Source organism: Pseudophryne corroboree, chromosome 2 (assembly GCF_028390025.1).
Source record: "Pseudophryne corroboree isolate aPseCor3 chromosome 2, aPseCor3.hap2, whole genome shotgun sequence".
In the NCBI taxonomy this organism is placed as follows: domain Eukaryota; kingdom Metazoa; phylum Chordata; class Amphibia; order Anura; family Myobatrachidae; genus Pseudophryne; species Pseudophryne corroboree.
Genome location: NC_086445.1, coordinates 919704961 through 919721535, shown reverse-complemented (window position 1 = coordinate 919721535; position 16575 = coordinate 919704961). Strand labels below are relative to the sequence as shown.

Here is a 16575-nt window from a genome sequence, read left to right as displayed (position 1 = left end):
TTACATGCAGTGCTTTTACTGTCTTGTATGATCTCTGAAAGAGAGTGTTAAGTAAAAGAAATATTGAGTATATGTGGTTTTAAATGTGATTTTATGGTTGATCTTAATTGTTTAATAAATACTCTTTGTTATTGGACAGCGCTTTCATAATTTATTCACTATCCCTATAACACTGACCCTATCCCTATAACCTTGTAAGTCTGACACTATCCCTGTAACACTGTCCCTGTTCCTATAATACTGTCAGCGCTCCCCCTAGGGTGAGTAACAGTCAGCTTGGGCCTGCAAGCAGCAATAACATGTAATCACTCAGCACCCACTTTGTTAATTTTCTTCAGCCCTGCCCTGCTCTCCCCACCCCAGCCACATGGGCCCCATCCAAGACGCAGGCTGGCATTTTTGGATACCTTACATTCTGTGCTGCTGCTGCCGCCACTGGTGATGAGGTCTCTGCAGCCGCCACTGATGGAGTCTCCGGGTCTCCGCTGCTGGGGTCCCCACTGCCACCACTGCTGGGGTCTCCGCTGCTGGGGTCTCCACTGCCGCCACTGCTGCCACTGCTGGGGTCGCCGCTGCTGGGGTCTCCACTGCCACCACTGCTGCCGCTGCTGGGGTCTCCACTGCCACCACTGCTGCCGCTGCTGGGGTCTCCACTGCCACCACTGCTGGGGTCTCCGCTGCTGGGATCTCCACTGCCACCACTGCTGCCACTGCTGGGGTCTCCACTGCCGCCACTGCTGGGGTCTCCGGGTCTCCGCTGCTGCGGTCTCCGGGTCTCCGCTGCTGCGGTCTCCGGGTCTCCGCTGCCACCACTGCTGGGGTCTCCGCTGCTGGGGTCTCCACTGCCACCACTGCTGCCGCTGCTGGGGTCTCCCCTGCCGCCGCTGCTGGGGTCTCCCCTGCCGCCGCTGCTGGGGTCTCCACTGCCACCACGGCTGCCGCTGCTGGGGTCTCCACTGCCACCACTGCTGGGGTCTCCACTGCCACCACTGCTGCCGCTGCTGGGGTCTCCACTGCCACCACTGCTGGGGTCTCCGCTGCCACCACTGCTGGGGTCTCCGCTGCCACCACTGCCGCCGCTGCTGGGGTCTCCACTGCCGCCGCTGCTGGGGTCTCCGGGTCTCCGCTGCAGGGGTCTCCGCTGCCGCCGCTGCTGGGGTCTCCGGGTCTCCGCTGCTGGGGGCTCTGCTGCCGCCGCGCACACAGCCTCCCTCCCCCCATATTACATTATACACAGCATACAGTACACTACACAGCCCCCCCCCACACCCCATATTACATTATACACAGCCCCCCTCCCCCCATATTACATTATACACAGCCCCCCCTCCCCCCATATTACATTATACACAGCATACAGTACACTACACAGCCCCCCCTCCCCCCACATTACACTATACACGGCATACAGTACACTACACAGCCCCCCCTCCCCCCATATTACATTATACACAGCATACAGTACACTACACAGCCCCCCCCACACCCCATATTACATTATACACAGCCCCCCTCCCCCCATATTACATTATACACAGCATACAGTACACTACACAGCCCCCCCACCCCCCCATATTACATTATACACAGCCCCCACTCCCCCATATTACATTATATACAGCATACAGTACACTACACATCCCCCCCTCCCCCCATATTACATTATACACAGCCCCCCCTCCCCCCATATTACATTATATACAGCATACAGTACACTACACAGCCCCCCCCCACATTACATTATACACAGCCCCCCCCCACATTACATTATACACAGCCCCCCCTCCCCCCTTATTACATTATACACAGCATACAGTACCACTACACAGCCCAGCCCCCTCTCCCTCCCTCCATATTAGACCCTGTAGCACATTGAACTGCATCATACACACATTACCCACAGCCTCCATTCCCCCTTGTTACCCCTAGCTCTCACCTGTTGTGTATGTTGCTCCTTCTAGTAAAGGCTGGGAGCTCACCCCTGACAGTGTGGGAGGCAGCACAGTGGCAGTGCACATGTCGCTTGTGACTCAAGAGGTGAAGAGCAGAAGCTGTCAGCTGAGGCTGCGGCTGCTGCTGGGCTGATCCACGCTACAGCCCTGAGTGTGGTGGGAGGAGCAAGTCACAGGGAAGCAGAAGCAGAGCCCTGCTGCAGTGTGCAGGACACACAACCCTGCGGTGGACGGCCAGGAAGTCTCCCGTGCTGGCCACGCCCCCCGACCTTCCGGGCTCGCGCATGCGCAGTACATATAATCGGACAAGGGCTTTAAAAACCGGGAGGGCTGTCAGGGTTTCCGGGGCAGCGGGAGGCTCATCTAAAAATCGGGAGCCTCCCTCTGAATGCGGGAGGGTAGGCAAGCCTGGGATTACAGCATACTGGGGGTGATTTCAAGTTGATCGCAGCAGGAATTCTGTTAGCAATTGGGCAAAACCATGTGCACTGCAGGGGAGGCAGATATCACATGTGCAGAGAGAGCTAGATTTGGGTGGGGTGTGTTCAATCTGCAATCTAATTTGCAGTGTAAAAATAAAGCAGCCATTATTTACCCTGCACAGAATTAAAATAACCCTCCCAAATCTAACTCTCTCTGCAAATGTTATATCTGCCTCCCCTGCAGTGCACATGGTTTTGCCTAACTGCTAAAAAATTTCCTGCTGCGATCAACTTGGAATTACCCCCCCTGTGCATGCATCAAAGTAATATATCGGTGCCTGCTCATGGGCTGGATAAGGGAAATACACTCCATTGGAGATTGCTAGTGTGCACAGATTGATTCATCCGTCGATGGACCAGACTTTCACAATGGACGTCTCTGGGAGCTGACCATGCGATCACACAGAACTATTCCGTGTTGTGGGCGTGTATGAAGCCTGTTTTAGTCAAATCTTTTGCACCCAGCATAAGGGTGCAAGCCCAGATACTTATGTTGACAGCTGCAGACAGAAATACAAACCTCCCAACTGTCCCAACTTTTGCTTTTTTTGTGACTGTCCCTCTGTTCCACCCGTGGGGAGGCTCCTGTCACTCGCTGCTCTGCAGTGAATAAACACTGTGCGCATGAGATAAGCTTTCATAATATTTTTATATGGTACAGGTTCACTTATAGCTTTTTTTTGTAGAAAATTGGTGTTGTTCTTATACTGCACTAGGAGGCGCTCTTTGTTCTTATTGCATTTCAGATTAGAGGTGCTGTGGACTATATATATATATATATATATATACACACACACACACACACACACACACAGGTTGAGTATCCCATATCCAAATATTCCAATATACGGAATATTCCGAAATCCAGAATTTTATTAATACACAGAGTTGTTAAAAGTATTGTATTAAATGACCTTCAGGCTGTGTGTATAAGGTGTATATGTAACATAAATGCATTCTGTACTTAGACTTGGGTCCCATCACCATGATATCTCATTATGGTATGCAATTATTGCAAAATACGGAAAAATCCCATATCCAAAATACTTCTGGTCCCAAGCATATATATATATATATATATATACATACTCACATATACATGCTGTAATTGTACATGTATATATCTCCTTCCCCTCACACACACACCCTCTCCCTCTCTCATTCCCACTCTCCCCACAGCCTGTCTCTCCATCTCTTCCCAATGACTCCAGGCTGCATTTCCAGCTCCCATCCCATCCCCAGTTCAGTGTGCCTGTATCCTCTCGCTATGCCGCTCTGACCCTGGATAGAGACTCACCTGCACTCCAGTACCCAGACATGGACAAGCGCAGCAGGCGCCATGCAGCCATCACATCCCACCAGGAGGTCACTACCATGTCTATGTCCCAGAAAAGGCCAGCGCAGGGCATGGGAATCCTGGCCAGTGGAGCTGCCGCCATGTCCCCTAACTGCTTGCACAGAGCAGGACCCCTAGCTCGTTGCACAGCCTTTTCACTCTCACACCCCCACCGGGCACTAAGCGGCAGTCTGGCGATAAATCTACCACTGTGTATCCTTGGGGCCCAGTCCCCTTTGACCCCCCCCCCCCCCCCCTTTGTTGCCAGGTCTACTCTCTCCACTTTCTCTCCCCCTCCAAGCTCCAAGGTTTGATACACCTCACCCCTATTCGTGATTTAGCTTATTCCTTTTATTTAGAGCAAGTTTCTTAAACCGCTATAAATAATAGGCATTTGGAGTGTTTAGTCGCTTAATATTCATATAAAGTGTTTTACCAAAATGGCACATTCCTAATGCCAGCTGGGAAAGACACATACTAAGAAGACATAACAAATTCTGACCAGTTGGCTGAAGGCTGGGGGAAGGAATGCATGCTTACCAATATTTTAAAATAATTTCCGGGCACTCACTCCTGCAGAGCGTTACACTAAGCTTGTCTTGTGCAGTGCTATCGGCGTGCTGTCATTTCCTCTTTGTTTTGAATATTTCTTTGCATTAAATATTACCTTATATTGTGTCCTGAAAATAAAAAAAAATATAAGAAATAACAATAAATTGTGTAATTATAGAAAGTAAAGGAAACTCAAAGACAATCAGTACTCACAATTAAGGATATTTATATGGATATAAACTCTAAGGACAAATCTTTCAAACCTGGGACTTTGGGCCTAATTCAGGTTGGATCGCAGTAAGTGATCCAACTGCAAACATTGAGAAAAAGATGCGGGCGCATGTGCAGCACCCATCCTGCGCATGCGCCCTAATTTTCAGGCAGAGACGTTCACGGGGCGGTGGCGGTTTTTACGCTCCATTTCCAGGGAGGAGATGGAGCGTTGCGGGGCGGTCGGGCGCGAACAGGGGACAAAGGCGGACAAAGGGGGGCGTGATCACAGCAGCTGCATGACATCACACACAGGCGCCGTGATCGGGAAGATGTCGGCGGGCCTCCTGCGGGCGCAGGTGGCTTCGTTAGTTTCTGCTAACAAGCAGAAATTGCGATGCATTCGCAATTTCTACTTGTTCAACGGGGGGGAGGCTCCAGTCAGCATGCTGGGCGGCCCCCAGCATGCGATCCAAAGGATTGCAAATAGTAGAATTTGCAATCATTACTGAATTAGGCCCTTAACATGGAAATGACAGGGAGAGTTGGTAACTACAGAAATATAGATAGGTAACTGTAATGGAATCCCTACAACACGTAGAATGAAATCAAACAAGAGACAAATTATCACACAAACGTCAGTTTATTAAACCGTTAAATCAAAACTCTGACAGTTCAAGAATAAATTACATAATTAAATTACCTTTCTCAATATTACTTTTATAGTCAGTACTTTAGAAAACCAGTACTATTTTTATAATGCAAATCCAAAAATATATATATATATATTTATATATAGATCTGTAGTGACAGCTGCAGTATGTAACCCCTTTCCCTGATAGACAAATGGAGAACAATGTTACAATCTAGCACTGCTCCTTGGTACCTATTAATTCACATCTATCTTGTATATCTTGTACTATTGTACGGCTCTCTACACACAGGAGACACATGAAAATGTAGCTGATCCAGTCCCTAAGGAACTGGTGAGATGCAATTTCCATGCTAAATATTGCTTTAGATCACAGCCTCCACTGTTTGTAGACTAGATAGTCACTACCCTATCTCCATGATGAGCATGGTGTTTGGGTGAAGAGTACTGTTTTGGCCAATCAGCTTTCCCTTTCTTTTCTCACCAAGAAAATGTGCAACCCCTAGGTTTTACTAATGCTGGGCATACACGCTATTATCTGGTTGAAACACCCCATATTAGCGAAATGGCCAGATAATTGCAACGTGTATGAGGGCGACCGATCCAGTAATATCGATCGGTCATACATTCCGGATAAAACAGCTTGTCCGTCCTACTTGATATTTTCAAAGCGTCATGTCGGCCACATCAGACAGTGTGTGTCCTACCACGGCCGACCGACAGACATTTTCCTCGTTTCTTCACATGGGAAAGAACGGTGAAAAGCCTCCTCCCCGAGAGCGGAGCGCCGATACCATGGCCAATACACTGTGATAGATCTCACAGTGTGTGCCTGCGAAATCTGCAATGTCAGATAAAATGCCAATCGGTCTGCCTGTGTATGCCCAGCATAAGTTACTAGCTTAGCAAACTTACATTCCAGCTACAACTGAGACCATTTGTTACCAATAGAAACGGCCGGATTGCCAAAAGGATGCAGTAAAACGGAATATTCTTTTCTTAGTTCTGCAAGGGCTGATTCAATTAAGTTTGAGGTCCCATTGTAACCTTGTACTAAGGGCCAGATTTAACAACGAGTGATATTCTTTTTATCCCTTGGTACGAATCTTAAATGGTGCTCCAGCCAATCATCTCCTAACTGTCATCTGTTTGAAAAATGACAGGAGCTGATTGGTTGGCGCACCATGTAACATTTGTAACAAGTGATAACAAGAATATAGCTCATTGGTCTAGCTGCCCGTGTGTATCTCCACAAGGCATTAATGTCAGTAAACACAGGTTATTTTTGCTTGGACCAACAATAAGCAATATCCGATGATACCATGGCAGTAACTGCCACAAATGTGCATAGAAGCACATGGGGAAAAGCTACAACAGGAGCGTGCAATTAATGGAATCGTCCCCATAGTGACATTTCTATGAAATGTATGTGCTTAAGGAGTGGTGCACCCATATAAACTAAAGGTCAATGTAACTTTCTATATCTACGGAGCATGGATCTCCTTTCTTCCACTATACGCCTGGCAAAATAATGTGACAGAGCAAATACAACGATGTTTCTAGAAACCTTTGGGGAGTATTTATAGGGGAGAATTTTCTACACCATGTAAATGTGCTTGTTTTTCGCTATATAGATAATTGTTCAATTATATTGCACTGACCTGAGCTCATCTATTGCCGTATCCATGGCAACGGAGCATGAGCAAATCTGTCTGGACAGTGAAAGGCTCTGAAAGTAGAGTTCACCTTTATTATATATTCTTCTATGCATGTCTCCACACAAAATGCCATACAGACATAGAAAGTAATAATTCCTAAATACACTGTCGTTTGTATAGACAGAGAAACTACTGCTCCATTTTAATTACTATTTATTGTGTACTTTTTCTGCAAATCAGAGTGAATATACATTCCCTGTTGCTAGATGCATCCCTCACAGCTATGCACACACATTTTATTTGATGAAGTACAGGAACTTCTAAAGTCTGCTGATGTTACTTGTTGCTATTATTGTCTATGGGGAGATTTCAAGAGCACCTGTCACCAACAGAGAGGCTGTAACTTTGAAGCATATTTAAAAGAATTTTACCTATCAATTCATTATGAACCAGTTTTGACTGCTTTTTGGGACCACCCCCCCTCTGGGATTTTGGAGGGTATGTCCAAGGGTAAAGATCAGGGTACATGATGATGCAATTTACGTCATTATGGCCCCACCCACGCAATTTTAGTCTTTGTGCAGCGGTGAAGGGCTATGATGGATGATGCGTTTCGCAGAAAATGTCATCATCAGGGCCCCAATCCGCCGTTTTCTAGGGGAAGTGGACAACATTTCGGAGGGTGGCTGACATTCACCGGGGAACTGGGAAAATGCCCCAATATTATTGAGTCTCACAGACATACCAGGAGTGTAAGCAGGTATTTTATGAACCACTAACATGGTGTTTCACCATTTACTAATTCATCTGTTTGATGAGTTCTCTGTATAGGAAATCTGTTAAGCTATGACTTAAGCTCCTTCATAGCCTGCAGGATGCTAGGACATAATAATAAATAATATTCAGATGATGCAACATTTCCTACAGAAATAAACATTTCATCTCAATAATATAATAGATTACTTAAGGAAATATATAGATATTTATAACAATTCCCAAGGTAATTACAAAATAATATACATTAAAAAAGAACAGTTTATGCTCCAAATTATTTGAAATTGGTCTAATCCAATCATATTATCACAATGTATCACACATTCTTTGGGTGGAAAGCCATTTTTATAAACTGAAGAAAAAAAAGAATTCTGTGTTTCTATAATCAGACCATAATACTCTTTGGCACTCAATAAGGAAATTCACTGCTACTAACGCAATAGGGACTCCATCATTTCAACTAGGACATTTGCTTTATAGTGATAGAAGTTATACCTCTTTTCAATTCAATACTTCTTGTGGAAGAGCAAGTCTCACCGACCCCTCTGATATTATTGATGTGGTTCCCCAGACATCATATGAAGCAGCTCTTTCTTACACTTTTAAACGCAAAATTTCATTGAAAACTTGTAAAGTGTTTGGAAGAAATGAAACGAATGTAACGGTTCTTCCTTGCCAACCATCTACAGAGAATCACTTCAATCACTATACAACATAAAAATATATGATTCATCTATCTGTTCATCTCTGCTCGCAGTGCACATTAGAGCATTGGATATTATGAAATATGTATAAAGAAAAGCTGCACGGGACATGTCAGACGCAGTATACAGAACAGATTTTGTTTCATAATACACCATCTAAATTCTTTTCATGTCTACTGGTTACATAGCTTTTAAGATGATCTATTGCAGTCTCCTCAATAAACTTGCTGTTACCTTATTCATTCAGAAGACTGCACTTATGGTATGGGCTGGCAGGCATAATATTGCTTTATAAATAATATTTAAATAAAAGTCGCTGGAGCTCAGGAGGGTACGTTTCATCACATTTATAGTACAGGCATTTCTCGCCACCTGATATATTTCTCACCTGTTCTGATCATTCACTTGGACTGTAAGCTCACAAGGCCAGGGAACTCTATTAGACTGTAAGCTCACAATGCCAGGGAACTCTGTTCCACTTGTTTTGACTTGTATTTAGAGGTTGTAATTTGTTTCTGTTGCAATTTCTATATTTAAGCTTTCCTGTAATATTTTGCCATTTCATATATAATGTATAATGCAACTAATTTTGGAAGGGGGTAACCTGCATGCTAGTTAGAAGAGCCATTACTATGAAGGCTCTGTGTACAAATAAAAATGAATATAGCATAGTAATGCAACGTATAAGAGATTTAGGCACTTTGGCCTTCATTATAGTTGTATATTTTCCACAATTTTATCACTTACACTATTCACTATGCAAGTGGCTTTCACATTAGCAGACAAAAAACAATAATGTTAATATGCCAGCCAGCCCATAATCAACAATAACTATATTCACAACACAAAGAAAAACTACTGTTACTCTGCATTGGTTAATATAACGTGCTGCTAAAATTCAATACTGACAAATGTAGTTTTAAGCAGGTCAGGTCACACTAATGATACAATGTCTGTGTGGTGTATTGTGTCCAATTCTATCACACAATTAGTATATCAGAAGGGATGACAGACTTGTGTGATTTCAATGCCCTTATGTTACTTTAATATCAGCCGTAGGCAACATGTACAATAACTCCCCAGCTGATGTGGAACTACAGGTCCCAGGAGGCTATCTGAGCATGTGTGGATGTGTAGTCCCGTAACAGTTGAAGAGGCATGGATTGCCTACCACTGATATGATAAAAGTGAATACAATAAATGTTTCTATATTTCCTACATGACTTTAAGACACTGCAATGATGAAGCAATGGTACTCCTTCACTTAATATTGGAAAACCTTTAACCTTTTAATTTATGCTAAACTGTGTGCTAACAGCATAGAATAAGGTTGGTATGATATATGCATTCTGTAGAGCACAGGTTCTCAAACTCGGTCCTCAGGACCCCACACAGTGCATGTTTTGCAGGTCTCCTCACAGATCACAAGTGAAATAATTAGCTCCACCTGTGGATCTTTTAAAATGTGTCAGTGAGTAATTAATACACCTGTGCACTTGCTGGGTTACCTACAAAACATGCACTGTGTGGGGTCCTGAGGACCGAGTTTGAGAACTACTGCTGTAGAGTAACACTGGAAACAGAAGATGACTCTTCAAGGCAGCATAGATTTGACACATTGGGCGGTATTCAATTGTTAGGAAAAAACAGACACCCAACTGACTTTTCAAACAATTGAATTCCCCCAATTATCTCTTTCAACTGTTCTCCTGAAAACGTAATAAGGAAACTCACTGCAAATGCATTTAAATATTGAACCCATTTAGCACTTCACTAATGAATGGATGGACAAAACCCATCTAGTAACTGTATTGCACTTTTGTTCACACGGCTAGAAAGAAATTCCCTTATATGTTTTTTAGTCAATACTCCCATTTCATTGGTAACTTTGTGCTTAAGCAAGGAAGAGAAACTCTGCATTAGGCAGTTAAACAATTAAGTACATCATTGTTTACCGCACAGATAAATCTGTGAGAAGTACTGATCCACTGGCTGAAATGCCAGTGCTCCATTAGATTAATCTTAAGAGCTGGCTGCTGGTGACCTTTTCAATACAGAAGCTGTACAGTCTTGATTGTCAGAGAAGCAATGAATAGCACTATGTCTGCAACCAAAACTACACAGTAGAACATTACCAGAGCAGGATTCTCAGGTCCCTGGAGATGGTGAGATAAACTGGATAAGTCATATAGGCACCAATCTGTGTATTTTTTGCTATGGGACTAGGAGGGAGGGGGCTGAGCTCCCAAAACAGCTGCTTAAAGGTTCAGAGTTCAGCTAAAAGCAGCCAACAAGGGTATTAGAAACAGAGCATCTCTATAATGTCTCTGTAACTGGAACAATAACAATTTCCCTGCAGGTGTCATCAAAATATATTATCCCTCTGCTTTGAAATGTGTAGGCAAGGTGCCCATTCTCCTTGCCATATTCCACTTATATGTTGCACTTCATCATCAATTCGCTAGAAAACTGTAAAACCTCACTCCATTCTCACATTAACAGCTGATCCTTTGACAAGTCATCTGCAATTCCATCCTTGATAAGCAATTAAAACATGCTTGCTGTAGAGGTAAATGCATTTCCCTGTTGCATGTTCAACACATAATCCCCCCTATAACTACTATCTTTTGATTCACACATGTGTTGGGCAGTCAATGAAGAGGTCAGTTTTTGCAACCTGAAGAGTAAGTGGTGGTGGCTTGTACGGGCAGCTCCCCAAGCTACAGGCAATACCCCCTCCACTGCGAGGCTTCCCTCGAGTCCTGGTTCCCACCACCCCAAGTCGGCGCTGGCACAGGATTCCCTGCCAGGCCTGCAGTGTCTTTGAACTCCATACCCACACGCCACTAGTTATGCCCACAGCCAATGACATGAAGATCTTGAGCATGAAGACTGCTACACTGGGGATGGAAACAGGCAAAGTACAGTCTGGCCTGGAACTTCCAGCTGCTGTCCTGCAGGGCTCTTCCCGTGCTCGTGTCTCCCAGTGAGCCAAATTAAGACGTTCATAAAAGCAACAAACAATGATACAGGTGGCTGGGACAGTATAGAGAATAGAGAATACTCCAATTTTAACCATCAGTTTCTCTAATTTCTCTGTATTGGTACCCCCAGTTTTCATGACACGTCGGATATGGAAGAGGGCAACGAAGCCTGTTAGCAGAAATGATGTGCCAATCACCAAGTAGCACGAAAGTGGCACAAGGACGAATCCCATTAGGGCACTGGGATCTGATCCTCCAACATAGCATAGTCCAGTCAGCTCATCTCCCCCCACTTTACGCATTGTGAGTATGATAATGGTCTTTACAGCTGGAATACCCCAAGCAGCTAAATGAAAGTAACTACCGTGGGACTCAATTGCTTCATGACCCCACTTTTTACTCGCAGCCAGGAACCAAGTGAGGGTTAATACCACCCACCACAGTGAGCTGGCCATGCCAAAATAGTATAATATGAGAAAGACAAGTGTGCAGCCACTACTTTCCAGACCCTCTCGGATCAGGTAGGGGGCGCCACCTTCACGGTCACAAGCTATACTGGGTGCCCCGGCTGCAGCACGGATGAGAAATGCAGTAGAGTAGACATTGTAACACATGCTGAGAAAGATAATTGGCCTCTCAGGGTACTGAAAGCGTTGAGGATGTAATAAAAAGGTCAGTACAGTGAAGGCTGTGGAGATAAAGCACAGACCAGACCAGGCCGCCATCCACACCAAGGCAAAGTCCTTATCACTTGAGGACCAGTAGACATCCACACCAGGGGTGCACCTTGGGGCACACACTCCGCTCCTCTCCACATATAGGAATTTGTCAGGATTGGCACATCGACTGGGGACACCCATCCCAGCCCCTGATGGAGGCAGAGGCCGTGGAGCCACAGGGAGCATGCCCTGGCCATTCGTTTGAGGGTCTCCATTTGTGGCATTCTCAGGAGCCTCCATACACAATGCATTAGGGTCATTTTTACTGGGAAGACGGTCACAATCCAAAGACTCTGGCCAACCAAAATGAAAGCGCTCCATTATGGGGGCACACTTCTGCCGTGCACTCTCACACATGGGCTTGCAGGCCGGAATGGAGGTGGACACCTGCTCAGTACACATGGGAGCATAAAGGGAGCAGAGGAAAAAACGAAGGTGAACGTGACAGCCATACTGCACAAGGGTGGCAAACTCATCTAGCTTCTCTGCAGCCTCTGCCTGAGACTCGTGGCCAACGTAGTTGGGCATCCTAGTCATGTTGTAGCCAATGCCCTGGCACATTGGAATCTGAATGGGCTCACATTTAGCTTCTCTTCCCCTCTCCACGTCATATAATCCCATTTCCAGAGCCGGGGCCATCGCCAGCATTTGCCACATGCAGGCAAGGGTTAAGAGGCAGCAGAAAGGAGACATCCTTAGGTCAGTGAAACTTGTGCCCAGGCTAAAAGGCAACAACTGTGAGAAGCAGGAGGCTGGAGCGGATATAGACACACGACTTTATATCCAGCTGTCTGTTAAAAGCAGGGCACAATGCATTCCAGCACAACGGCGTGCAGGGTCAGCTTTCTTGTCTCACAACTGGGTCACAGAGGACACAAATAAGCCTTTTTTTGTAACAATCATTCCAGACATGATGGTAAATGCTTGCTGCAACGGTAGTGCGGGGAAAGTAATCATTTGGGAATGCTGAGAAGTCACATCAGGATCCAGTCTGAGACTCACGTTACAATCCACAGGAACACAGCAAACCCTTTGCAGAAACGCATGGCAGTTCTGGCTTGTCCTTTAGTATGCCCACAGTCTGTGCCAGTCTTTGCTGGAAATTTTTAGTTAGTAACTGGTTCTCCCTGGCTGTAAGCAGAATGTCTATTCCAGGAGCTGGTGGTCTTCAGATATCTAGCACAAGTGCAGCTTTCCTCCTCCCTTGCTGCCAATGTGAAATGTTGCGGAACAATGCAAGGCTGGAAAGCTTTCGGAGAGCTTGTGACAGCTACAAATAACAGCATGCCGCAAGGATAGGGGTGAATGCAAACAAATACATAGAAAGAGATTAAAGTCAGAGGAGAGTGTTAGCACAGTGAGGGCACACAGGGTTAAGGACAGAGAGGTTCTGCAGACAGTTCCCGCCCAGCTTGCATGTAGGGGAGGGTATGTGCCAGCTGTTGCTGGGAGCTGGGCTACTGCTGACACTAAAAGCGTGCTGTGGACTTCACAGTAGAGAAATCACAACTGGGGTGTGCCCAGGTCTGTAACTACACCCACATCTGTCAGAGGGGCATGGCCTGGTTAAAGAAACAGTTCCATCATTAAACAAAGTGAATGGCAATTTGTAAAATTGCTAGAATAATATTTTCCAAGTCCTGTCACCCCCTCTTGGCAGTCATAACAAAGCCTGGCTTTCTACAACTGCGTCTAGTTTATATATATATATATATATGTGTATATATATATATATATATATATATATATGTGTATATATATATATATATATATATATATATATATATATATATATATATATATATATATATTCATAGTTACACACACCCCTCTCTATATATAATCTAAATATCTGTACAGGGGAGGGGGCTGGGGGAAATTACACACAAACCTTGTTGATTTGAAAAAGCAGAGGGGAAAATCTTGGGTTACATTTATAAACCGCACGGAATAAGAAGCTCAGTGTTTCTCTCTTTCTGAACAAGCCATGTTTTGTACTGCACTGGAACCTCTGCAAAGCATTTATTTTATTAAACATCTGATTTTCTGGCCTTCTGGCAGGAGAAGAATTTAATACAAAGAAAGACATACACTACTTTACAGACTCGCAGCCACACGTTTGTACTCCAGTCAATCATTTTTTATGCATGTTCACTAACATACAGACATCTTTCATCATACAAGGCAGTATATGTGGTGTACTCTACCCAACAAAATCCTTATAAAAAAAAAATGGCACCAAATTCTACTACTACAGTATATTCACACTCGCATTGCTCAAAGTGAGAGCTAAAGTACTACCCAATCATCCTCTACCTTACATTTTACAGGCTGTGTTTAAATAATGACAGGTAGGAGCTGATTGGCTGGTACTTTATCTCCGTCCAAGTCTTAGTAAATAGGCCCCTTAGTACATTAAGCACATACTGTGATTTTATACACATATAAATATATATACACATACACACACATGCACAGAAACATTCTTTAACCACTTAACTGGCATGTTCAGATCACATGCGTCCCACTGTCCACCCCCCACCTCCCCCACCCCCATTTTTGACAAGGAGATCTGTTCTGTAGGTGTGCATAATATAATATTTAAATATTTAAAAAAAATACTTTTTAAACTATATTAAATATATATTTATTTTATTTTTTTAACCATTGTTATAAACAGTTTTGAAGGGGAAAATTGTCACTTAAGTGGTTAAATATATTTGTATGTCACATTCCTGCTATATTTATTCTATAACATAACTGGATACAGTGTCTGTTTACCACATGGCAACGTCTTCTGGTCCCCTACAGATCTTTATTAACCAAAAATCAGTCGCTGTCAAGGTAAAGAGCTTGAGATACTGTAGCTATTCAGCAACAGTGGTTTCAATGGCAGCCCCTCTGGTGACTTATATGTCCCTGAAGTTGTTTTGAAAAGCTTGGTATCTGAGGAATGGAAAATGGTAAGGAGATTCTGAAAATAGGATCCAAGAACGCAAGCAGCAGTATGAAAGAAAAAAATCTATTTTTGAGCCTAGCAAAACAAATTGGGTTTAAATGTCCACATTTCATTTGGCATGGTCTCTGGCTGCCAGTGGGAGTAGTTAAAAATAACTTGTTTGGTAGCAAAGTCTTGTAACTTCTCTAAATTAAAAATAATAATAATAAAAATATATATTATATTATAATATGATCATTTGTATTAAGGAAACATTTAGAAATTTTAATGTGTTATGTGTAGCAAACCTGTTCTTCCAAATTGTGTCCTGAGTGCTCTTGTTCCTTATGTAGTTTATAGAATTTGTTCCTTTATGTGTGACGATGTTGTATGGCTTTTTGGTGCAGTTTAGTGGTTATAGGGGGTAATTCAGACCTGATCGTAGATGTGCTAAATTTGCCCCGCATGTCTGTCTCTGCCCCCCCACACACACACAGGTACAAAAGCATTGCACGGCAGCGATGCTTTTGTACCTGACGAGTAGCTCCCTACCAGTGCAACTCCTGCGCACTGGCAGGACGCTACTCACCGCATCCCTGGTCGCAGTGGCTGCATGTGACGTCACGCAGCCGCCAAGGCCCGTCCCCGCAACAGTCCGGACACACCTACATTGTCCGGATCATGCCCCGCCAACGGAGTTCTAACGCCATTGGTACGCCCCCTCCTGTCCCGCGACCGCCTCTGCCTCATTGACAGGCAGAGGCGGTCGCGGGGCGGGAGGGGGTGTACCAACGGTGTTAGAACTGCACCAGTGAGATACTGATAGCTGTGCGTGCGCACTCCACCTAGTAATTCAGACTGGATCGCTGCCGCTGCAACTGCCTTTAAAATGAGCCCTGGTTATTGTGATAAATCCCTGACTAATGGAGTAACTGGTAATTTTCCCTGAATGACAATCAATCCATGAAATGGGCAGAGAAATATTATAATAAGGCACGTGGGGCCTCCTTCACTCATTACTAGTCTGCGTTCTCCATCACACATTACTAGTCTATGCCCTCCTTCACTCACTACTAGCTCCATGGGCTCCATGGAACGTTATAAAATGTTTGTTACAAAATTACATGAAAAGAGAGTGTTTGAAAATTTTTGGCAAATGTCTTAAGTTATTTAATCTGCACTGGACAATCATTGGACCTAACAGTTTGTAAGTTATTCCTTGCAACAGAGGAAAGACAGCTTTAAAGCCAACAGTCTGTTAGCGTTATATTGAGTTCTGGATATTAATTATTCATAATTATGTATTTAGCTACATAGATAGAACCACTCCATCAATCATTACCAGTCTGTGCCCTACATAACTCATTACTAGTCTGTACCCTCCTTCACTCAGTACTAGTCTGTGTCCTCTATCACACATTACTGATTTATGCCCTCCGTCGCTCATTACTAGTCTGTGCCCTGCATCAAACATTGCTAGTCTCTGTCCTCCATCAAACATTACTAGTCTATGCTCTCCTTCACTCAGTACTAGTCTATGCACTCCATCACACATTACTAGTCTATGCTCTCCGTCGCTCATTACTAGTCTATGCTCTCCTTCACTCAGTACTA

At 44.3% G+C, this 16575-nt stretch overlaps 1 protein-coding gene across 1 annotated transcript; it reads right to left on the bottom strand.

The window, feature by feature from the left end:
* Positions 1-5156: 5156 nt before the first annotated feature.
* On the bottom strand, positions 5157-13514 carry FZD9 (frizzled class receptor 9). Its single transcript, XM_063956150.1, has one exon. The coding sequence runs from the start codon at positions 12714-12716 to the stop codon at positions 10953-10955; it is 1764 nt and encodes a 587-aa protein (XP_063812220.1). The 5' UTR covers positions 12717-13514; the 3' UTR covers positions 5157-10952.
* Positions 13515-16575: the final 3061 nt, after the last annotated feature.

What these genes read in the sequence shown, in the direction of transcription:
- FZD9 (XM_063956150.1), bottom strand. Translation starts at nt 12,716, where the DNA reads ATGTCTCCTTTCTGCTGCCTCTTAACCCTTGCCTGCATGTGGCAAATG.